The sequence below is a fragment of the Brachycentrus maculatus genome, unplaced genomic scaffold (assembly GCF_059751285.1).
Source record: "Brachycentrus maculatus isolate JH-2025_06_01 unplaced genomic scaffold, ASM5975128v1 h1tg000274l, whole genome shotgun sequence".
In the NCBI taxonomy this organism is placed as follows: domain Eukaryota; kingdom Metazoa; phylum Arthropoda; class Insecta; order Trichoptera; family Brachycentridae; genus Brachycentrus; species Brachycentrus maculatus.
In genome coordinates this window covers 116,600-138,332 of record NW_028281025.1, presented here as the reverse complement: position 1 = coordinate 138,332, position 21,733 = coordinate 116,600, and the positions used below count along the sequence as shown (strand labels likewise).

Here is a 21,733-nt window from a genome sequence, read left to right as displayed (position 1 = left end):
GCCGTAAAATCGATAACTCGCTACCGAGGGAAACAGTTTTCCGTCTGACATTCGGAGCCAAAATGCACAATTCAAAATATGCCTAACACGAATCCAGAGTACTTTTTTTCTTATTAGAAAGTTTGTTTGTTTTCTGTACCTGTGTCTCGGAATATTACTTACGCGTGCGGACATAGTAAGGAGCCTCCTGATTTTAGAGAACTCCCGTTCATTTTAGCTCAGTTACAATTTGATCATTATCTTGTGTATTAAATAATATCGCCAAAAAATGATGTAAATTATCCATAAAATGCGGTCGGCTCTAGGCGGCGCGCGGCGCGCGCACTCTGCCGCCCGTCGCCCGCCGCCCGCCGCAGACAGCTGCTACGTTGCCGGCAGGCGGCCTCAGTCGCTCGACGGAAGCGTTTTGTGTCGCGTCACGTGCCGTGTCTGTGTTTTTGTATTCTGCGTTTATTAGCCGGCGTTCGGTGAAATTGCTCGCGTTTGAAAGTTATTTACGAGTGATAGTACTCCGAAATTTCGAATAAAAGTTCTCTCTATCCACGCAGTCCCTCGGAATAATGGTATGTTAGAAAGTTTACGTTCGTCCGAGAATTATAACTCGTCTTGGTGTAAAGTTATTTTAGGGTTTATTATGCACCGTTCTAAAAATAAAATTTTAGGAACGAAAGTTTGAGTGCGCTTTATTTTGTCGTAGTTTTCATCCTTGTCGATAATTTTTATTTATCCGGCATCGCCATTTTACCGAGGCGTTATCCGCATGCCGAAATATAAAGTTGCCGAAATATATCGCTACATGTCTGGACTGGTCCAGACGGGAGCGTCTTGCATTCTAACTTCTTATCTCTTATCCTTTATAAATCCGCGTTATATTTACGCGTAATTATCCGTTGCATTTTACAAAGTTTATCACGATTCGCACTTCAAACTTTTTACGCTTCTAGAACTTTTCAGTCAACTGTCAAACTGAGCCGATTGTCCCCCTTCCAGCCTCCCGCTTTCGCTAATTGTATGTGCAAGTTTTGCATTGTTTAATTACGCGAATGTATGCATTTCGATGTCCATTTGTTTAAATTACTATCCGCATCATTGTTCAAATCATAATCGACATTTGCAATAACACCTGTTGTTATTGGAATCGCAATCGCGACCGAAGAATGTCATTATTATACAACACGTCCCGTGTTCGTTGGAAAGGTCGCTATTGCATGCGGAGATTTTATAGGTATTACGAGTTAAATTAAGTAAAATAAAATATTAAGACGGTATGAAACGATATTATATTTGCGAACTTATCGGGGCATAATATCCAATATGTCAAAAAGGCGTGTCCTCGCTCCTGCGCCCCTAGTGTCTGGTTCGAGCAATAAATCACCCCTTGGGAAAAACCTATGAATAAACTAGTTTTAAATAACATTACATATATCGTACGGTCGTGGGCTCGAGTAACAGGCTGTATCGCCGTAGAGTGGGACAAATGGAAAACTGTCGTATTTTGTATTATTGCTAATTTATGGCGTAGCCGAGAAACCAAAACAAAAGATTATGTTTTTGAACAGTGACGCGGGCAGGCGCTATGCGGGATTTGCGGCGTCATAAATTCCCTTATGAAAAAAAATACAGCTCTCCATTTTTTTTGGCTCAACAGTGGTAGAACTGAATCATTTACTACTTTTATTAAATTCAATTATTTTGGATGATTTGAATAGCGCCGTTTTCGTAAAATACTACCTCAAATTTTAATACAAGAATATGATTAAATTGGCTTAAATAAAATTAATAAATAAGTACCTACTTTGAGAAAGACATTTACTCTGAATACTCTATAGGGCAATGGAATTGATAAATTAGCAGTGGGGGTAGAATATCTAGTTATTTTTAAAAAAATTAAACACCCAAAATTTGTTTATCATAAAAAAATTAAATCAAATAATTTTTTTGTTAAAAAACAAAAAAATATTGTATATTAATGTAATTCATAAATATAGCGATTCTTGCCAATTGTAAAATGAATTAAATATGATTTAAAAAAATGGTATGGTTGTTTGTGATGTATTTTTCACATCTACCTTACCATCCTACCTGCAGACAAGCCCTTAAGAATAGACGATTTGCAGGTTATTCCTTTAAAAAACTCAGTTGATGCAAGATGGGTGTTTGCAATATATAATTAGTATAAATGTACACATCCTAGTAAGTGTCTTATTTCATTTGATAAATCATAATGTAAATTTAGATCAGAGCGTGTGATTTAATAGGCCTTTACAGTGACATGTTACCCTAAAATTATGAATAAGGCATTCATTCCCTGATAATGTTATCAATGTATCATTAACAGGAGAAAAATAATATTTTCCTCTTGATTTCTGATTCCGAACTAGTGTTATGAATATTGCATGAGGTCATAATACAAGATGATGCTGTCATCATTTTTGTCTTATCAAATTACAATATAAAGTAGATAGATACAATATAAAGATACAATATAAAGTAGATACAATATAAAGTAGATAAATTATAATATAAAGTGACTAAATATATAAATATTTTTATAAAATATGTTTTTCTTAATTATGACTCTGTCATACGCTTGGTCTGTTTCCACTCATGTTTTGGATTGAATTGCAGCATCCAAATTGATAAAAAAAGCTTCCAAACCTTTGGAAAATTTGTAAGCAAAATCTTCATTTTGCAGTGATAATAAATCCTTCATTATAAACAATATTTTTATTTAAATTTATGTATTAATTTAAAATCAAACACAGATTTTTTGAGCCTACTAAGTTGTATTTTATTAACAAAAACACACAAAAAATTAATATTGTGACAATTGTTATTTACATTTGTTTGATAATGCCTTAACAAAGCGAAACAATTATCGCAATATTAATTTTTTATGTGTTTTTGTTAATAAAATACAACTTAGTAGACTCAAAAAATCTGTGTTTGATTTTAAATTGATACATAAATTAAAATGGAGTTCTACAAATTAAACACCAAATCAATAAATAAACAACCTTTTTCCTACCCTTTTTCATGAATATTTCAAAGGTATTTAAAAAAAAAATTACTATTGTAGAAGCAAAATGGAAATAATTAATTTAAAAATATTAATAAGTGCAAAGAAGCGCTTTTGCTTTTATACCCCTTAAAAGATCCATCGAAAAAAATTATAATTAAAGGGATGACTTGTTTATTTGTCAAATCGTGAATGAAAATGTTATTATTTTTTTTCAGCTTTTGATGGAGCGTTGGTAGAAAATGTAGGAGAAAGTGGCGGAGAGGATTCAGAAGACGAAGACGAGTGGAATTACTTCAAAGGTGACAAGAAGGAGGTGTCCGACGCCCCCCTGCCGCACCCTGAGCTGCAGACACAGTCCCCTCACCAACAGGTTATTTCATCTCCCTTTTACCCTCTCTCTATCCTATTCAAAACTCTGAGGACATTTGTTCACACATCCTCAACAGTCTGTATGCCGTATTGGAGTAGTTTATTTAACAGTGGACATTTATAAAGAATAGTACTACAATTGAAAATGTGGATGGTAATTGTCTGATTTTCATTTGTTACTCACTGGAAATACCCGGCCACGCGTTGCTGTGGTTCAGTTTTGCTAAATGGAAACTAAAGAAAATAGAACCCACACATTCCTAATATGTTTAATTTCACAATGCTTGTGAATAATAATAATATAAAGAAAACCCTTATCCGTACCCCAATGGTGCATAGGGCACTGCTTCATAAACGCATTGTTAACTTGATCGTTTACACACGAAGGAAAGGTGATCAGCCCTCCGCTTCAGGTACCAGTCCAGGGTAATATTGAATAAATATTACAGTGAAAAAATCACATATATTTATTTGACCCCCCCTGGGAATTGGACCCGGGACCTCCAGAACGGTAGCCGAGCGTGCTGACCATTACACTACGCAGGCGGAGGCTGCTTGTGAAGTGATGGAAATATTAAAAATCTGTAAAACACCAATGCAATAAAAAATTTGAAAAGTCGTGACAGCTTATTGGATAATATATCTAAAATAAAACAAGGTTTATTGGATTGAATTCTACATTTATTTATGTACGTGTTTATTTATGTACGTAATACGTGACGCGTTTCGTCTTCTTAGGACTTTTGATAAATTACCCGACAATTCAATATGGAATTCTACCAACTGTCTGCAGTTACAATAAATAAGTGACAGCTGTTTAGTGTTGCTGTTACGTTCAATAGATAGCGCTATCCAGTTATTTTACTGCAATGGCAGCGCTGCCATTGCAGTAAAATAACTGTTTCTCAAAAAATAATGTTTTCACCTTTTACCGGTAAAAACACCTGTCACAGCATAAATACATAATAAAAATACCGTAGAACGGGGCGCTACTTGAACTTTGATGTGTTACTTGAGCCCAGTACAAAAAAATAAATAAATCTGTATTTGGTCTACAATAATGAATGTATCGTGACAACAAGTGTCAACTGTCAGGAAAACAATGAATCATGTCGATATGTTCATTATTGTAGACCAAATACAGATCTAAATATTTTTTAGATCTGTATTTGGTCTACGGTACATGCACAAATTTGAATGCAATATTTTGTCAAAATTTCAAATCTATGAATAACATTAGGAGATTAAACAACAAACATTTACATTTTTATTTATATAGATTGCAAATAAATTTCACCCAATCAACAGTTTTTGATCCAAAAAAATCTGAACAAAATAATTATTTCTTGAAGAATTGAAATGGTCTTTAAAATGTTTTATACCGCATTAATAATTATTTTTTTTTTAGTAAAATTAACATTCGCAATAAGAATTAAATTAGTTCACATTATATTTGAACCCTTGTAGCTTATTATTCACGGTGGAGTTGGATATGGGCTGGTTCATTTCCGCTTGATTTGAGTCAAATGTGAGCTTATGTCTTGTTAACTTGAATCGTCCTTAGGCAGACCGCCTTCCCTATCCAATGTAGTGCGTGTAATAATCTCACTCAAAACTTTTTATTGTCCACCTTCATAGTAGTGTAGTGGTTAGCGCGTTTAGCTACCGTATATGAGATCCCGGGTCCAAATCCCAGGGGGGAAAGTAAATATTAGTGATTTTTTCAAGCTTATGTTTGTTTAACATCATCGTATAGCATAGGACTGATCACCTTGCCTTCTTGAGATTAATGATCAAGTTAACACCGCCTTCATTCATTATAGTCCCCTATGCACATGCACCATTGGGTGATTATAAGGATTAGTAAGAAGAATTGTAAAAAATATTATTTTACTTTTATCACAATCTATCACAATTTTCATTAGTTAAATCTTGTAGGGATATTTGAACTATTATAAATCCTTTGGATAGCATCAGATAGCATGGGTGAAAAACATAAACATTTTCCTTATTTTCTTTTCATCCTTGTAATTCTTAAGGTAATATAGAATGCAAAGCGTTCTATTTTTAAATATAGGTAATAATTATTGTTGTTTATGTAGAAGTTGGATTGTGAGTTGGACGACGCCATGAGTTCGCCCCTGAACCCCGAGGCTCCGCCCTTCGTGCCGGTGTCCCCCGCTCCCCCCGCCTCCGCCCTCCCGGCGCACCTGGCCGAGGAGGTGGTGTCGCAGTCCCCCCAGAAGCCCGTGCCCATGGACGACATCAGCGTGCCCGAACCCGGCGAGTTCCAAGACGAGGTCTCCACTCGCCTGCACGACCTCGGCACTGCCGACCAATATTTGAATGGACATTCTGACAATAGTGTAAGTACCGACCCGAGACTAATTCTAAATATAATCTTTTGTGTAGTTTTCAATTTTTATTTATCTTGCTTGTGCTTTTCCAGGCGATGTCTTCTCAGGAAAATCTTAAGGAAACGCTCCATGGCAACGAAAAGCACGGAGAGGGACTAGATTTCGGAGACAGCGACGTGGAGAGTCGATTGAATTCCGCTGCGGAAGTGGTGAATTTGGCCGAATTTGACAGGGTACAGAAAGATACTACAGACTTCTGCGATGTACAAGTAGATTATACTTCCAACACCGATCGTGCCTTCGAGGATGAGGGAATCGACGAAGAATTATTCGAAAGACTGAAAAATAAGGAGCGCGATCCGATGAGCATGTCCTTCTATCAAGAAAAGGATGAGGATACTAGCGAGGTAGCGCACAATCCCTTCGATCTTAACGCCGTTCAAACTCTTCCCAACGATAGTGACGAGGATTTCGGTAACGATAGACCGATACCCGATAACTCAGTCCAAGCTTTGATATGCGGAATGAACCCTTTTATGGACAGACAAGACGACCGGTCCGACGTTACTCCTCATGAAATCAACGCCGCTATTTCCGATCTCGATAATGCTGTGACTAATGAAATGACGGATTCCATCGATATTGAAATCAACAGGCCGTCGAGCCAGCTGATCTTCGAGAAGGCGGATACGGAACTTCCGGAAGATGCGCAATCTCCGATCAGTGATAACGTCAGTCAGCTAACCGAACCCAGCGAGCAAGAAGAACATCACGATCTGTTGCATCCCGAGGAAGCGGAGAATGTGATCAGTCACGATTCTGCATTTTCCGCAGAAGCGTCTTCTCCTGTTCCTTCTCCTTTGGAAGTAGACGATTTATGTCACATTTCTAAGCATTCTGCTTTCTCTCCCGAACCGCCTGCTCACTCTCCCGAACATGACAAGGGAATGCCGCTTTCCCCCGAACCGGTTGAACTCGTATTCGAATCTGCCGAACTCAGAGTGGAAACTCCCGAACTTAGAACGGCGACTCCGGAGGTCACCTCTCAGTATCCAGAGCCAGAAAACCTCAGTCCCGAGCTCGAAGTTCAACCTGAACCGGAAATACCATTTGAACATTCCACAGTAGCGCTGTCCCCCGAACCAGTTCTCTCTCCCGAACCGGAAGCCTTCCACCTCCCCGTCTCCCACTCCCCGCAACCCGACGAACATAAAGATTTTGGAACGTTCTTCAACCAAGTGGAAACCCAAGAGAAACCTAATGCTTTTGATCACCAAAACATGTTTGTATGCAATACGGGATTCGAACAAAACATGGACTTTGTATCTTCTAATGCGTTTGAAGATTTTAAGGAGAAGGTTGATAGTACCATTCTCAATGTCCAGCCGGCGGTGGAACAAATTTGCGAATTCGTGGAGTCCAGTGTTGTCGAAAATGTAAAAAATATGGAAGATTTTGCAGAAAATGAAATATGTAAACCATTGCTCGAAACCGGAGAGCAACTGCAAAAACTTATTCCAGCCGATGATGATTTCTGTAAACTGGCTCCGGAGAATAGCGAACATATTAAAGCTAATGATTTCAATATCGATTATAGTTTTGAAGCTGCCGAAAAGGAGGCTAATCAAATTTTGGATAATACTGAAACCTTAATCAATACCTTAGTGGAGGACAAATTAGGACACCAAAATGAAGATGTAAAAGTCGATCACTGTCTGGACAGAGTTACTGAACAATTTAATGACATAGTTAACAAAGTGGAGTCAATTCCTGTCGAAGTCACGTCGGCCTCCCACGATTTGCTTAATGGATTCCAAACAAGTCCCTCGGTTGATATTCCCGCGAAACTGGAGACGGAACTTTCGAAAGAGATAGTCCCTACACCTGAGGAAGATAATGTCACGGTTCCTCTGGCAGTTTCTGCAGCTGTCGCCACTGCGGTGGCCGCAGTAACGGCGTCGGTCGTATCGGATGACAAGAAAGCGCCACCCAAAGCTAAATCCGCCAGTGCAGTCAAAAAGACCCCGACAGCCGTAAAGGCCGCCGTATCTCCGACTAAACCGGCCGCTCCTAAAATGTCGACATTGACGGCTGCTAAAAAACCGACTTCTCTAACTGCCAAACCCGCAAGTGCCCCAGCTAAAACCGCTCCAGTCCCTAAGCCGGCAGCCGCCAAGCCCGCTCCTAAGACCGCGACGTCGCCGGTAAAACCCGCTGTGACTAAGACTACCGCAGCTCCCAAACCGAAGGCTACGTTGCCCGCAAAGGCGGCGCCGCTAGCGGAAAAGAAGCCCCCCGTGAACGGGGAGGTTAAGAGAGAGCCCATCAGGAGGCCTGTTCCGGGCAGCGTGGCCGCCAAGCCGGCTCCCAAACCCGCAGCGGCGGCTCCGCGCCCGGCCACGGCGCCTCCCAAACCAGCAGCAGCCCCCAAGGCTCCGGCCCCGCGCCCTGCGGCGGCTCGGCCAGCCAGCGCCCCCCGCCCGGCCGCAGCCACCACCGCCGCTGCCGCAGCTCCCAAACCGAGGCCTGCACCAATTACCAGGTATTTATTTTTTAAACTTTCTTGTCTATTACTAAAATCGTTACTTTCTCAATTGTAAAAAAAATAATTGTGCTGTGACTTCTTGTTCTTGTTCAAACAAATGCTCTAATCATATTTATATTATTGTAATTCAAATGTTCTTTTGCATATTTTGTCTTAAAAATTAATTATTGATTTGGCATTTAATTTGTAGAACTCAGAGTTTACAAAGTTTGATGATGTCTTATGAGAAACAATCATCACAAATTTTTATTTTTGATATTTAAAAAAATTATAAATATTACTTGGTAGATTCAAATAAATTTTGATTTTAATATTTTAAATTTAAAAAATATCTTGGTATTCCAATCCAAAATATGTAACGCCATTTTCCAATATTGTACCGAAAGATGTTCTTCCAGGGCCCCAATCAGTAAACCGAGTGGAGGAGCAACTAAAGTCACTCCGGCAGCTGAGAAGTTGGCCAAGGAAACCACCAACAAGCAGCTCTCTGCCAGACCCACGCCGGCTCCGCGCACGGCCATCTCATCCACCAGGACAGACACCAAGGTTAATATTTTATTCTGTATTCTAAGAAGACATTCTTCTTTTTCTTCATGAGCCCTCTGACCTCCACTGCTGGATAAAGGCCTCTTTCCCTCCTTTCCATTAGCTCTGGTTGGTTGCTGCTTGCAGCCAGTTTTTACCTTCCACAGCAACTATGTCGTCGGACCATCTCTTTTGGGGTCTTCCGACACCTCTTTTGTTCTCCCAAGGTCTCCATCGTAGAATTCTCGGGGTCCATAAATTCTTTTTAGACGGGTTTGGAAAGAAAAAAAAAAGAAAAGAAAATCTGTAAAACTTAATTTGGAGAAATTCCATACCTTACGTTAGATTGATGCTTTTTAATTTAAAGTTAGGTGTTGAATGTTGCGCTTCTTAACACATATTTCTTTTTTTTTTTTTTTAAATAGGAGTCACTATATGGACATATTTTGATCTTTTTAAAAAAAAAAGTTGTAATTTGATTTTAATACAGTTTGATGACATTTACAAAAAAGGAAACCTGATGTACTGTCAACTTGACAAATTTGGTGTTTTTGCATATGAAATATTTATTTTGCCATCCTTTAGCTGCCTTTTATACAATTTGTATGTTTTTTTTTCTAATAATTTTTGTAAATCATTTCAGACCACAACAAAACCTACGATGAAAACGACAACGACCACGACCGTAACAAAGACAAACATCTCTCCCATGAAGAGACCGACCAGTGCCACCACCAAGAGCAGTGTCACCAAGACCACCACCAAGACGACCACCGTGAAGCAGGTCAGCAAGGGTGGCTCCGAGAAGCTCAACGGCTCCCTGGACAAGTCCATGAAGGAGATGAAGGAGGAGCTGTGCATGAACGGGAGTCCGCTCATCACCGACCTGCCCATGAAGGACACGTCGCCCGAGCAGGTGGACAACTCCTTGCTTCCCATAATCGACGCGGCGGCAGACTGAACACAATTCTTCCACCACATAGTATTTTCACTTTGAAAGAAAGAAGATTGCGATGTATTGAATTTTGAAAAATTATCCGGTTTATGTTAAATATTGTTTCTTGAAGATTTGTTATAGTTTTAATGGTGTTATATCTTTCGGAATGGTATAACATTTACTTAAAAGTTTGATTGGACCGAATTGCATTTTTACATGTTTTAAAAATGATAACTTTCAATGACACTCCCGAGTTTCTAGAAATGTAATAAGTCTGAATTGACGAAGTGATGTAGTTATCTTTTATTTGAATATGGCTGTTTCCCTTGATTTTATATCTTTACGATGGTCAGAGTATCGCAGTTGCGGAGAAGCGAGGAGGAGTTAGGTTAGGTTATGTACACTACTTTAACTGATTGAACTGAATGTTTGAATGTGTCGGAGGAAGGAACCGTTGGATTCCCCGATTGTCTGTGTAGATGTTTGTCTTTATACCTAAATAATACAGAAAGACTTGTGTGCTATTGTCTCGTGTTGAATGGTATTGTTACAATTCCTCGGCTTACCGGCTTATTATTAAATATACAAATATTTCTAATTCTTACGTAGGAGAACATACATAACTCACTACTATGCGCCTTAATAATTGTTTAAGTTGCGGTTGTTTTTTATTAGAGTTAAAAATATTAAAAGAAAATATAAAATTTTATCCTATTTAGTTTTAATTTAAGTTTTAAACGCTGGTCAATCTTATGGAAAAGATGATTGACATCGCTTTGTTCGTAACAATGTTATATTTAAAATTTTATACGCTGCCTCTTAATAAACTACATTTAAATCTAAATATAAAGGGGTTATGGACACTCTGGACATAGTTGCATCACTCGATATTCCACTCCCGGTACACTGTGAATATAATGTTCTGTAAATAGATACGTTTGCTTTTATGGATTCCGCCTAATGTCATTTCTTCAATTAAGGTGCTATCGTGCAATGCTCTCGCGAGTTGTTATATGTTTGGCTCTGCTAGGAGTGAGGGAGGATACCTACGGAAGGTTTAGCATCGGATAGAGTTATTGCATTCAGTGTCCTGTTAACATATTGGTGCACTCTCAATATATTATTAAGGAAAATATTTACTCTGTACTTTTGAACTTACGCGGATATTGAACAAACTGATGTTTTATAATGTGTCTACTATTATTGCTAGCAATTATTTCAGCTGTCCTAATTTATTACTTTTTGTATTATTATTATTTAATAAAAACATGAAAAACAATTCTTTTTTATTTCCTGGACCTCAGCCCACATTTATTATCTTACCCATTGCCACAATCATGCAACATAGGATGTTTTGTAATGACATACATCCTTCATCCTCATCCACTATTAGCCCTCTTCAATAAAAGTTAAAGTGCACTTGTAAATTGAGTAATCCACATAAATAAAATATTAAATTAAAAATTTTAACGTCTATGTTTAACATAATCTGCCAAAACTCGTTAATTTAAGAATAAAATAGAATATGAAAATCAAAACTCTTGCAAAACTCACTATGCTGATCGACAATTCGCTTTCAAAAATCTCTCAAAAAAAGCTCAAATCGCCATCATTGCCTAAAAAACTTAATTTTTTAACATAACGTGGTTTGCAAGTGGACAACTCTTGAGATGTGATGTATACATATATGTGTCACATACTTTAAAAATCCGCCAGATCCATGTAAGTCGATTTTACAAAAAATGCAAAGTTCTCCGGCAACATTTATGTTTAAAAGATATGTCTATCTTTAGATAAAATATTATAAGATAGAGACCATTTTTTTTCAGTTATTAAAAAAAATACACGAGACAAACCGATAATGACGTCATTTTAATTTTTGACTTAACCCCCGCTCTCCGATATGGGTCAGAAGCTAATTTCCATGAATATAGCGGAATTTGAAATACAACGCTGTTTTTAAGTATTTTTAGCAGGGTTTTCAAATATATAAATATTTTAAACAATAAACCCCACAATTAGCATTCCGATAGAGTATTTATTTTAAAATCTTATAAAATTGGATCTGGCGGATTTTGAAAGTAGGCGAACACATATGTTGATTGGTTTTATAATTATGATTTGATAGTCATGCAAATCACGCTTGACATTCTCCATTGTACTCTGAAAATAATAACTAGAATGTAGATGTGGTAAAAATCATTATATTTTAATGATCTCAATTTCGGTAAGTTCACTCTGAGATATAAAAAAATAAATTATATTGATGGAAATTTTATATCAGTATTTTTGAGATTTTCAGCTATCCATTTGTCCGCTTGCTCACTCAATTCTTTTGTGAATTCTTCTGTCCATCCGCCATTTTTTCCTGGAATGAGAAATAATTTTACAAAATTAGTAACTTTTATACTGTCCTAAAGATTATAACTATAAAGAGATTGATGTGAAGTTGCAATTGATTGCAAAAATATTGATGTTTGACTTCTAGTATCTTTAGCTTATCGGTGATTTAGTTCTTGAAAGCTAAACTGCTTTTGAATGAGTTTTTCTTATACATATTTAATCTGTCTGGGAGTGAGTTTCTGCGGACAAAACTGTGTCTGGGGAGTGAGTTTAAAAAAAAATTATAATTTTAAATCATAGTCGATGCTATAAGCAACATATTTTCTTGAAATTTTTATTTTATTTACACCAGTAAACATGATTTGATTTGTGATTACAAAATTGTTTAAATACAATCACAGATGGCAGTACAAGAGCCATTTTAGATATAAATGTCCGTACATGTATGACCGCCATACTCATTTGAGGAATTTTTAGCTGTACATATACGGCCATACTCATGGATAGGTTTAAGTTGTTACTATAACATAGATTACTAATTAACCAATATTGTTAAAAACAAGTAATCACAATTAATTTATGTGACAAAATTAATAAAGAGTGGTTTTAATGGTGGTTTTACCCAAGATGGTATTTTATGAATGCATGAATTGTGAATTTAGAATTACAGAAAATGTACAAAAACATAAAAGACCCTATGAGAAGAAGTAAACAGATCCTACGGATAGTCTTATTTTTAAAAATAAATTGGAGAATACTTATTTTGTTTCAATGATAGAATTTGTCCATATATGAACTAGGATAATATGGTCCCAATTGTAGAATAAAAACAGATATACTAAGAAAGGGTCATTACTTATCAATAAAGTATAAATATATGCTTAGGTTATGGATGCATCAATCCTTTGTAGTGCCCTTTGCATGATTAGATATAGAAAGATAAAGAAAAGTTTTGATTTTTATACCTTTCCTGATAAACGCCTGCTCTCCTGTTTTCAAAATTCCCAGATCTTTGAGGACATCATAGTTCACTGAAGGGTTATTTCTGAAGTTCTCTATACTCAAATGGTTAGCGAGTTTTTGTACTTGATCCGCATTATACGATTTGTTGAAGAATGTTGACACCTTCCTGATTGTTTCTGGTAAATCCTGTAAAAATCAAATTCGAAATACATAGTTAATTTAACCATACATCATCTTATTTATGGTGGATTCACACTAAAGTATATTTCTGAATGTTTTCAGGATGATATTGTTGACTTTACCAACCAAGTATGTCGTCATCCGAAAATTGATAATTTGTGCGAAATAATTTAGTGTGAATGGTGTATAGTTATAAAAAAGAATGCTGTATAATGCACATCAATTTCTTAGACATAAAGTTAAACTGACTACATTTTCATATTATTTTTTGACATCTCATCAAAGATGAAGAAGAATATGGAAGTCTGGGCATTTGAAGATGAAGAAGAATATGGAAATCTGGGCAGATGAAGAAGAATATGGAACTTTTAATTAATGTTTTACTTAGTAAATACCACTATTTCTTAAAATCTACTGTGACACGTGTTTCGATGCATTCCGCATCATTTTTAAACACCATGACCACAAAGTGACTGCTGAATAATGAAAGAATATGGAAGTCTGGGCAGCCATAAATGCCCAGACTTCCATATTCTTCTTCATCTTTGATGAGATGTCAAAAAATAATATGAATAATAACTCCTATAATTGGAGATAATCCAGATTTGTGAACGAGTATTTCGACACACCTAAAATGTTGGCTACATTTTCTCTAAATACCAAAATGGATAAGATTCTTGATGTAATAAATTACAATCAATAGATTGGAATATTCAATTGCAAAACTGGAAAACAAATTTCACGACCTTGCGCTATGGCACTTTTTCATTGTGGGCATAAGTGCCCAGAGATGGATTTATTGTAATAAATTGTAAATCAGTTAATGATGCGGAGTAATTAAAAGATTATATAGGTACTATCAATCAATATAGGAAAAATATTACCTTGTTCATTTCCTCATAAAACATAAATAGCACATTGGGGTGGTCCTTAAGATTCCATCCTTGCTTAATATGAGACCAGTAAGGTGTCCAATGGTCTATAAAAGGAAAACATGTCTCAGATATCTAATTAATGTTGCGGGCAAAAAATTTCAAGATTGAAAGTCATTTTTAAGTTAATTAAGAATAAGACACTGATCATGTTGATTTTGAAATCTCTGTGGTACAATATTTCTCCGCTTCCGTAGTGCTAAGCTACCGTGCTGAAGGCCTCGGGTTCGATTCCCAGGGAAGGGGGGGTAAAAATAAATGTTAGTGATTTTTCTCTATGATATTATGAAGGCAGCTACAGGCACCTCGGTGGTTAGAGCGCTACGTGCAGCGCAGTCAAGGGATAACTGGAGAAGAGTCATTGCTTCCACAAGGGTCTCAACCCTCAGTTATGAGGAATAAGACGGAGAAGAAGAATTTTGGAGCACAGAATTACCTTATTGTATTAGAAATTAATTAATTAATTTCACCTTACCTTCATGTAAAAAACAATCAAGATAACACTGTCAATATGATGCAGTGCCCTACGTACCATTGAGTGCAGATAAGGGTTAGAAGAAGATATTGTGTTATGCGGAGTACTTTAAATTAATGGGATTATGAATATTCTACCACTAGCAATTTCTCTTCTCAATTTGTAGGTGTTCAGTGGATATGTAATCTATTTTTGGGAAATAATTTTAGTTATGAATTAAAATAAAATAAAAACTTACGCAAGTTGTTCTGAAAATAATTCCAGTATTTAGGGAAGTCTCCAAGGTATCCCTGTGTCCTTATTAATCGATTAAGGTGATAAAATGATACTGCGACATCTTTGGGATTTCTAGCCACATAAATTACCTAAAAACATTAAATGCGGTGTTCAAAGTAGGTCAGGTTCTCAAGTCTGCTTCCATAGTGTAGTAGTTAACACATTTAACTAGCAAGTATGTAGTCCTGAGTTCAATTCCTGGCAAAGGGCATGTCAGGTTTTTTTTTTCATTGTAAATCCATAAACAATCGGGTTTTTGCACTATTTTTTTGATGTAGTGGAAACAAATAAGGTCATGCATGCTTTGAAAATCAAGTTTTTATTTTTATGTACTAACCTTGCATCCAGAGGTAAGTACTGTTGGTGGAAGTAATGAAAACGGAAGGTGTGTCTTGATGAATCTTGGTGAATTCGATTTTTCCAATATCTTTAAAAGGAAACGTACATATTTATATTTATTTTAGTGGCAATAACTAATCTAGATGGGTATATGGTACTATTATATTTTAGCAAAGCCCATTAAATTCTCTCAGTTAAAAATGGCATTTTCTACTTACCTCCCATAAAGGAATGCAAGTTTCTTCTACCAAACCTAGTTTAATAGGGTCATGTGCATTCTCTGCTAGAAATTCCTTTTTAGTTTCATCATGAATGAAAATACTGAACCTAAAATAAAGAATATCTAAAATTAAAAACAAAAATACAATATATGTTGAATACGTATTATATTTAATATGAATACCTACTCAAAGAATGGAAAACGTTTTGTAAGTGGAGTTTCCGAAGCGGCAGTGTAATCCAAATCTCTAGCCACAAGCCAAACTAATTCCTGAGTCCATGTGGTTCCTATAAATAGATATAAGGAACATGTAAAATATATACACATGTAATTATATATCCTACATTAATTAACACATTGTTTGCGGGAAACGCTTAAAAGCGTCTTTAAGATACTGTTGGTAGAGAACAAGAGATGCTTATAAGTGCTCTATTTGCTTACTTTTGGTACAGCGCTAGACGCCAAAAAACATTGTACAGATCGGAGTTGGGTTTGCGGTTACTTATGACTAGTATACTACCCTAAGAAGTATACTAATTAGGGTCTAGCCAACAAAGTGGTAATAAAATAGATACATAAATATTATTTCTTGAATATTTTTTGCAGATACTTTGTGCTATATATTTTATAAAATACTTTTCTACGTTTACTTTTCTCAAACTGATTTCGACAAGTACCTTGTCATCTTCAGGGATGGATATGTGTGGATATAAGAATTGATATGTATAAATCCATCCCTGAAAAAGACAAGGTTCTTTTCTAAGCCAGTTGGAGAAAAGTACCAAAAATAAAATTGGTTAAAAACAATGTTTTAGTTTTATTTTAACAAGTTACATACATTATGGTTATGTAAATATGAATTTAATTAATCAAAAAGAAAGCTTTTTGTATTTCTGGGTGTAAAGTGAAATATGCTTGTTCCTGAGGAGATACTGTATTGAGTTTTATACATATGTATCTATAAAAGAGTTAATGCTATCAATTTCACCCATAGTTAACTTTAAGGTAGAATGTAGGCTGTGGGCATTCACCAAGTGTGGAGAGAAGTTTGTTTCTTTATTAGATGTACAAATATAACAGGACCTATATAATCCGAATGCCGAATATTTACTCTTTGTTCGGACTAGTGGAGCGTTCGGATTATAGTACAGAGAATCTCTAGGGTATTTTTATCAAATAAAATAAATATGTATTGTGAAAGGTATAAAAGACTTTTTTCAACTTTTTTAAAGAAATAAAATATTTTGGTTTGTCGAGATTTGTTTAATGACAAGTAAAAAGCTTTGTCACGCAATTTAGGTAAAAGCATCCTTTCTGGCACAGGAATATCCACTTGGTACGCCCATTCTAGACATGGGTGGGCAAAGGTCCTGGTGTATATTGAACAAATTAAATAAAATGTTTATGAACATTTTGATTTACTTTATTTTATCTAAAAACCAAAAGAGGGGATATTTTCTTAGTGGTTCATGAAGTATAAAGCATAAAAATAACCCAGTTGTGAAAAAAATAATGACAGTAACACAATTTTAAAAAATGTAATACCTGATCTAGGATATGTAACTATCCAAACGTCATCAGGTCTTACTTCAAAATTGTATAAACTCTTCGAAGCTTCTACAAATTTGCTTGGCAGAAACCATTTCTCTTCTCCGACTTGAACAAATCCAGTTCTTTCTCCTGAAAAAAAAAACCACAAAAATACTTATATTAAACTATAGAAAATAATGGATATCTCGACAAAAATGAATAAAGTCTATTGAGATGGGAATATAAAAGTGTGATCATTTACAGAACTGACGACTTGTTATTGGTTGGTTTAAGTGATTGCTTTATACATTGATTTAATTTATGTATTAATTTTAAATCAAACACAGCTTTATTGGGTCTACTAAGTTGTATTTTATTAACAAAAACACATAAAAAATTAATATTGTGACAATTGTTTCGCCTAGTTTTGCCTAATTTTCGCTTAGTTTTCACATTAGTTTGAAAATAACTAGGCGAAACAATTATCACAATATTAATTTTTTATGTGTTTTTGTTAATAAAACACAACTTAGTAGACTCAAAAAATCTGTGTTTGATTTAAAATTAATACATAAATTGAAATGGAGTTCTACAAATTAAACGCCAAATCAATAAATACATTGACTTACTCTTCACTTTTGTTTGTTATTCTACCCATGATTGACAACCACATTACTGAAATTTCTTTTATATGTTTAAATTGAAAATATCAAATACATTTATTAAGTTAAATTTTGTCTGCGACATCTACGGTTAAAATTAATAAGTTACCTTCATGAAATTTATGTAGGATTCTTTCCTGAATTGTTTTACATAGTAAATACATATAAATATATGATTTTCAATGTTATTACACAAATTATTAAAATTATATTTTTTCGGAGAATCGCTCACTTAAACGATATAGTTTCGCCATTTATTTTTATATCGTATGTTATGTATGTACCTAATAATAATTGCACATGAGCGAAAGTGAAAAATTCACTTTCAACTTTCTGCAAACGTGTTTAAGGCTCTGTTACCGAAAACGCCCAACAGAAATTTCTTAAATTTTCTTGTTATTTGGAACTATATGGAGATATTTGCCAAAATTTCACAATTTTATTTTTATTTTAAATAATCGTACTAGTTTCTTATGGTTTGAGCTACATGTGCTTAATTTTGAAATATTTTCTATGCTTTTTCCTAAGATCATACTTGAAATTAATATGTAGTATGAAAAAAATATCAAAATAAATTTTAAAATTCGAATTGAAAAATACGAGCTAAAACTCATTTGAAAATTTTTGTTTTTAAAAAAAATATTCTTATTGAAACTGAATGAAAATAAAATACTTTTTAATTCTCTTAAACATTTTGCCTGCAAAAAATTGTAAAGTTCTCATTCCTCGTATCTGACCTGATATAGGTACAGATAATATAAACGTATATACCAAAAAAATTATGTTCATATTATTTCCATTTTCATACGAGAAATTATTTGTTTTAAAAGGTTGAGAATGTGATATTTTATTTTAATTAAAAAAATTAAGTTTAAAAAACAAAAAAAAATTACATTTTTGAATGATTTGCATATCATAACAATATATACATACATTTAAAAAAAAGTGGAGGTACGTATGAACCTATAGAAATCATCATCCATTATATTTTTTAAAGCCTGAGTTTAAGCGCGTATGGCAAAAATCGTCTCATAAAAAACAGGAATATCTGTGCATTGTGTTAGTTGTATTTCGCCACCATACTAGAGGTTCCGGGTTCGATTCCTGGGGAGGGGGGCAAATAAATATACTTACTTGTTTGGCGTTGTATTTATCTACATGACAAAACAAAAGATGCGGTATTATTAATCAAAAAAATTATAACTTTTTAATTAATCTGTATAAATTAAAAAACACCAAAAGATAAAGTGGAAACGTACAAAAAATTAAATGGGATACGATACCAATTTTCATAAGACAGGCGAGTAGGTAGGTATTAAACGTACATTACATTTAAATACATTTTTTAGTGTGTCAGTGTCGATTCTCGAATCGCGGATATAAATGACTTCATTAATTACATAATATATGATATTATGTATGGTATAGCATAAGCGATTAAAACGCGTAAAAACGTGTTTTTGTACTGCGGGTAAAATGGAAAATTGAAAAAACCTAAACTTGATGCTATTAATGTTTTTTTTCCTGAATTTGATTTTCCTAATAAAATATTAATTTACAATAGTAATTAAAATTATATTAGGAAAATTCAAAGGACGTTATAAGGGGAGGGCGGAAGTCTGGGAGTGTAACATCTCCTGGATATTTGAATACAGGTATGTACAAAGTAGACACCTATTATTTTAAACCAATAAAAAATAAGACGCGGTAGTACATACACACCCAATAATTTTTATTGGAGTTTTACTAACATCTTCAACAGGATAACCGGTTTTGCTATGTTCTTATATTGTAGCATCCAAATTCAAACGCTAATAAACGGTATTACGTATTTTGTTTGTCAAGTACTTAGAGGACATAAAAATGTAACTGAAATTTAATGAAAATAACAAAAACTATTTTAAATATTATACATAATGCTAAAGGTTAGCCATTATTGAGTTTACGTATGTAATTTAAATATTATTCCCAACTATGCTGGCATTACAGTAAAAAGATGACGCTTTAATTAATTGGTGTTGAAAACATTAACTTTTCCTCTTAATTTTAGGATTTTAAAAGCGGCTGCCAATCAGTATTCGAGTAGTTCATGGCATTGAAAAGAAAATTATGCATTTGTTTTTCAACGAATACAAGTAAAGTTATCTACAAAATATTACATAGTGTTTTCAATATGGAATCCCAGCTTTAGGCTGGAATCAGAGTACAAAGTTAATGAGAAACTTTATATTTACTTTTGGACTTTTATTTAAAAGGAATCTGACGATTTTCAAAACCGACAATCGATCAGTATTGTCGGGAATTTAATAATAATACCAAATACAAAATTGATGAATGTTTATTTTTCCCGAATAGAAGTAATGTTAAAACGTTAACTTTCGTACGTAGGTAATCAATGTCTATCTTCCCCCCACAATAAAAAATTAAACGATATTTTGTGTATTCTATGTAAATATTATTTTCGGGTAATTAATTGGAATTTACCAGACATAAAATACACGGATTTAATTATTAAATGATTTTTCCATTGAACATAATTATTTTTTATTGATTAGACCATGAACTAAAACAAAAACAAAAAATTATAACACTAGAATAAAGGAAAACATGCTAGTTATGTTTATAGCTTGATGGTATTTTTTTAAATAGTCCAGTTAGAATATTGTTAGTATTCAATAAAGAGGAATTATTCGCTTACCTGTGAAATCTTTTAGCAGTTGCTCATTGATTTTCTTATCCACAAATTTGATTTCGTATGGAAATTCATTGTTATTACACATCGCGCTAGAACTCGAGGAGCCGGTGTTATCGGAGCTCATGTTGGCGGCAAAACCTTCCAGTTTACACTAAAACTTGACACTCAACACAGGTGTGTTTATGACCAGAACAACATTCAACTTCTACTTGACTCGTTAATCCACCGAGTTTGAGCACCAAACAGCGACTGAATCCGTTGACGGAAAAGAAATCTGAGTCAAGAGTGAAAGCGGTCGAGGAATTTGGAAATTATTTGGGATCTCTTACGAGACAGTGACCAAGGCTGAGAATTATATACCGGTTGTTTTGATTTTAACGTTAAATTTAAATGGCATTGTTGTATAATCACGTGAAGATGCGAGGTACCTTTTTATTTTCTTTCCACATCTTATAAAAAATACCACATAATTATATCTACTACCTTACTTTAAGTATAAGATAAGTTTAAGATATTATCTTCGCCTTCTGGCCCTTATCTGCACCCAAGTGGTACATAGGCCACTGCATCGGATGGACGCGGTGTTAACGCGATCAAATATTATAATAGACTAGCGCTTCAGATTTTTGGAATTAGTGAAATGTATTTGATAGGATACAGAAAACAATAAAGGGGCTCAGGGTGAAGGAAATTACTGCTATATGAAAAACGAAATAGCTGAGAAGCAGTAGGAGACGAAAATATATGGGAGAAAAAGATGATTAGCAGCAATGGCTCAATGTATATTCGTACCCCTTTACGCGTAAATATTCTTTTTTCCTCGTAACACATAATGTTATTGTATATATATATATATATAAATGATTAAAGGCAATATAATAATGTTAATAATAAAAGATACATGTTGACGGGAAGCACATATCGCTCACTCCTTTCAAAAACGTCATAAATAAAAAAAACTTGATTGTTCAGGAGAGCGTTTTTAAAGTTTAAAAATATAATACAATGTGTTGAAAATAAATATAAAGCCACTTATTGATGTTTTTACTGTACAACAGATCTTTTTAGGTAAAACCTGAAGGTTTTTTCTCCATTTGAAAAATATTTAGTATGTTAAAAAAAATAATTAAACAATACCTTTTCTTCAAAATACAAAAACAACACTTTCTGCCCTATAGCGGGTAAATATTAAGTTAAAAATATGCCACTTTTGCTGGGATATAGTACATTTTCTGGGCATTCTGAAAACATGCACAACTGAAAAATGACGATTTTTGATTTATGACGTTCTTGAAAGGAGTGAGCGATATTGATAATGTATTAAACTAAAATACGAATAATATATCAATATTATTCGTATTTC

General features: G+C 34.5%; 2 protein-coding genes across 4 annotated transcripts in view; one reads left to right on the top strand and one right to left on the bottom strand.

The window, feature by feature from the left end:
- LOC148305458 (uncharacterized) overlaps window positions 1-11,034 on the top strand; it is a 165,549-nt gene extending 154,515 nt beyond the window's left edge. For both annotated transcript variants that reach the window (XM_088266661.1, XM_088266660.1), the window contains exons 11-15: window positions 3,238-3,392; window positions 5,494-5,757; window positions 5,841-8,290; window positions 8,692-8,839; window positions 9,462-11,034. In XM_088266661.1, the coding sequence (XP_088122787.1) occupies window positions 3,238-3,392; window positions 5,494-5,757; window positions 5,841-8,290; window positions 8,692-8,839; window positions 9,462-9,779 (3,335 nt within the window). In that variant the 3' untranslated portion in view covers window positions 9,780-11,034. The remainder of the gene's footprint in view (window positions 1-3,237; window positions 3,393-5,493; window positions 5,758-5,840; window positions 8,291-8,691; window positions 8,840-9,461) is intronic.
- A 905-nt stretch (window positions 11,035-11,939) lies between these two features.
- On the bottom strand, window positions 11,940-20,621 carry St4 (Sulfotransferase 4). 2 transcript variants are annotated; one of them, XM_088266662.1, is made up of 9 exons: window positions 20,374-20,621; window positions 17,029-17,163; window positions 15,671-15,770; window positions 15,482-15,590; window positions 15,262-15,351; window positions 14,887-15,013; window positions 14,126-14,220; window positions 13,064-13,247; window positions 11,940-12,123 (listed from the first exon to the last, which is right to left on the bottom strand). In XM_088266662.1, exons 1-9 carry the CDS (start codon window positions 20,492-20,494, stop codon window positions 12,014-12,016), a joined length of 1,071 nt encoding a protein of 356 aa, XP_088122788.1. In that variant the 5' UTR covers window positions 20,495-20,621; the 3' UTR covers window positions 11,940-12,013. The 2 variants fall into 2 exon arrangements, with proteins under 2 accessions (XP_088122788.1, XP_088122789.1); XM_088266663.1 differs by lacking the exon at window positions 20,374-20,621 and adding an exon at window positions 17,785-17,963.
- Between the last annotated feature and the right edge of the window lie 1,112 nt (window positions 20,622-21,733).

Excerpts from the sequence above, each read along its gene's own strand:
- St4 (XM_088266662.1), bottom strand. The coding sequence starts at position 20,494 with ATGAGCTCCGATAACACCGGCTCCTCGAGTTCTAGCGCGATGTGTAAT. Across the intron at positions 15,771-17,028 it reads AGTTACATATCCTAGATCAG|GAACCACATGGACTCAGGAA; the intron begins GTATTACATTTT and ends ATCTATTTATAG. Across the intron at positions 15,014-15,261 it reads TACTTACCTCTGGATGCAAG|GTAATTTATGTGGCTAGAAA; the intron begins GTTAGTACATAA and ends TAATGTTTTTAG.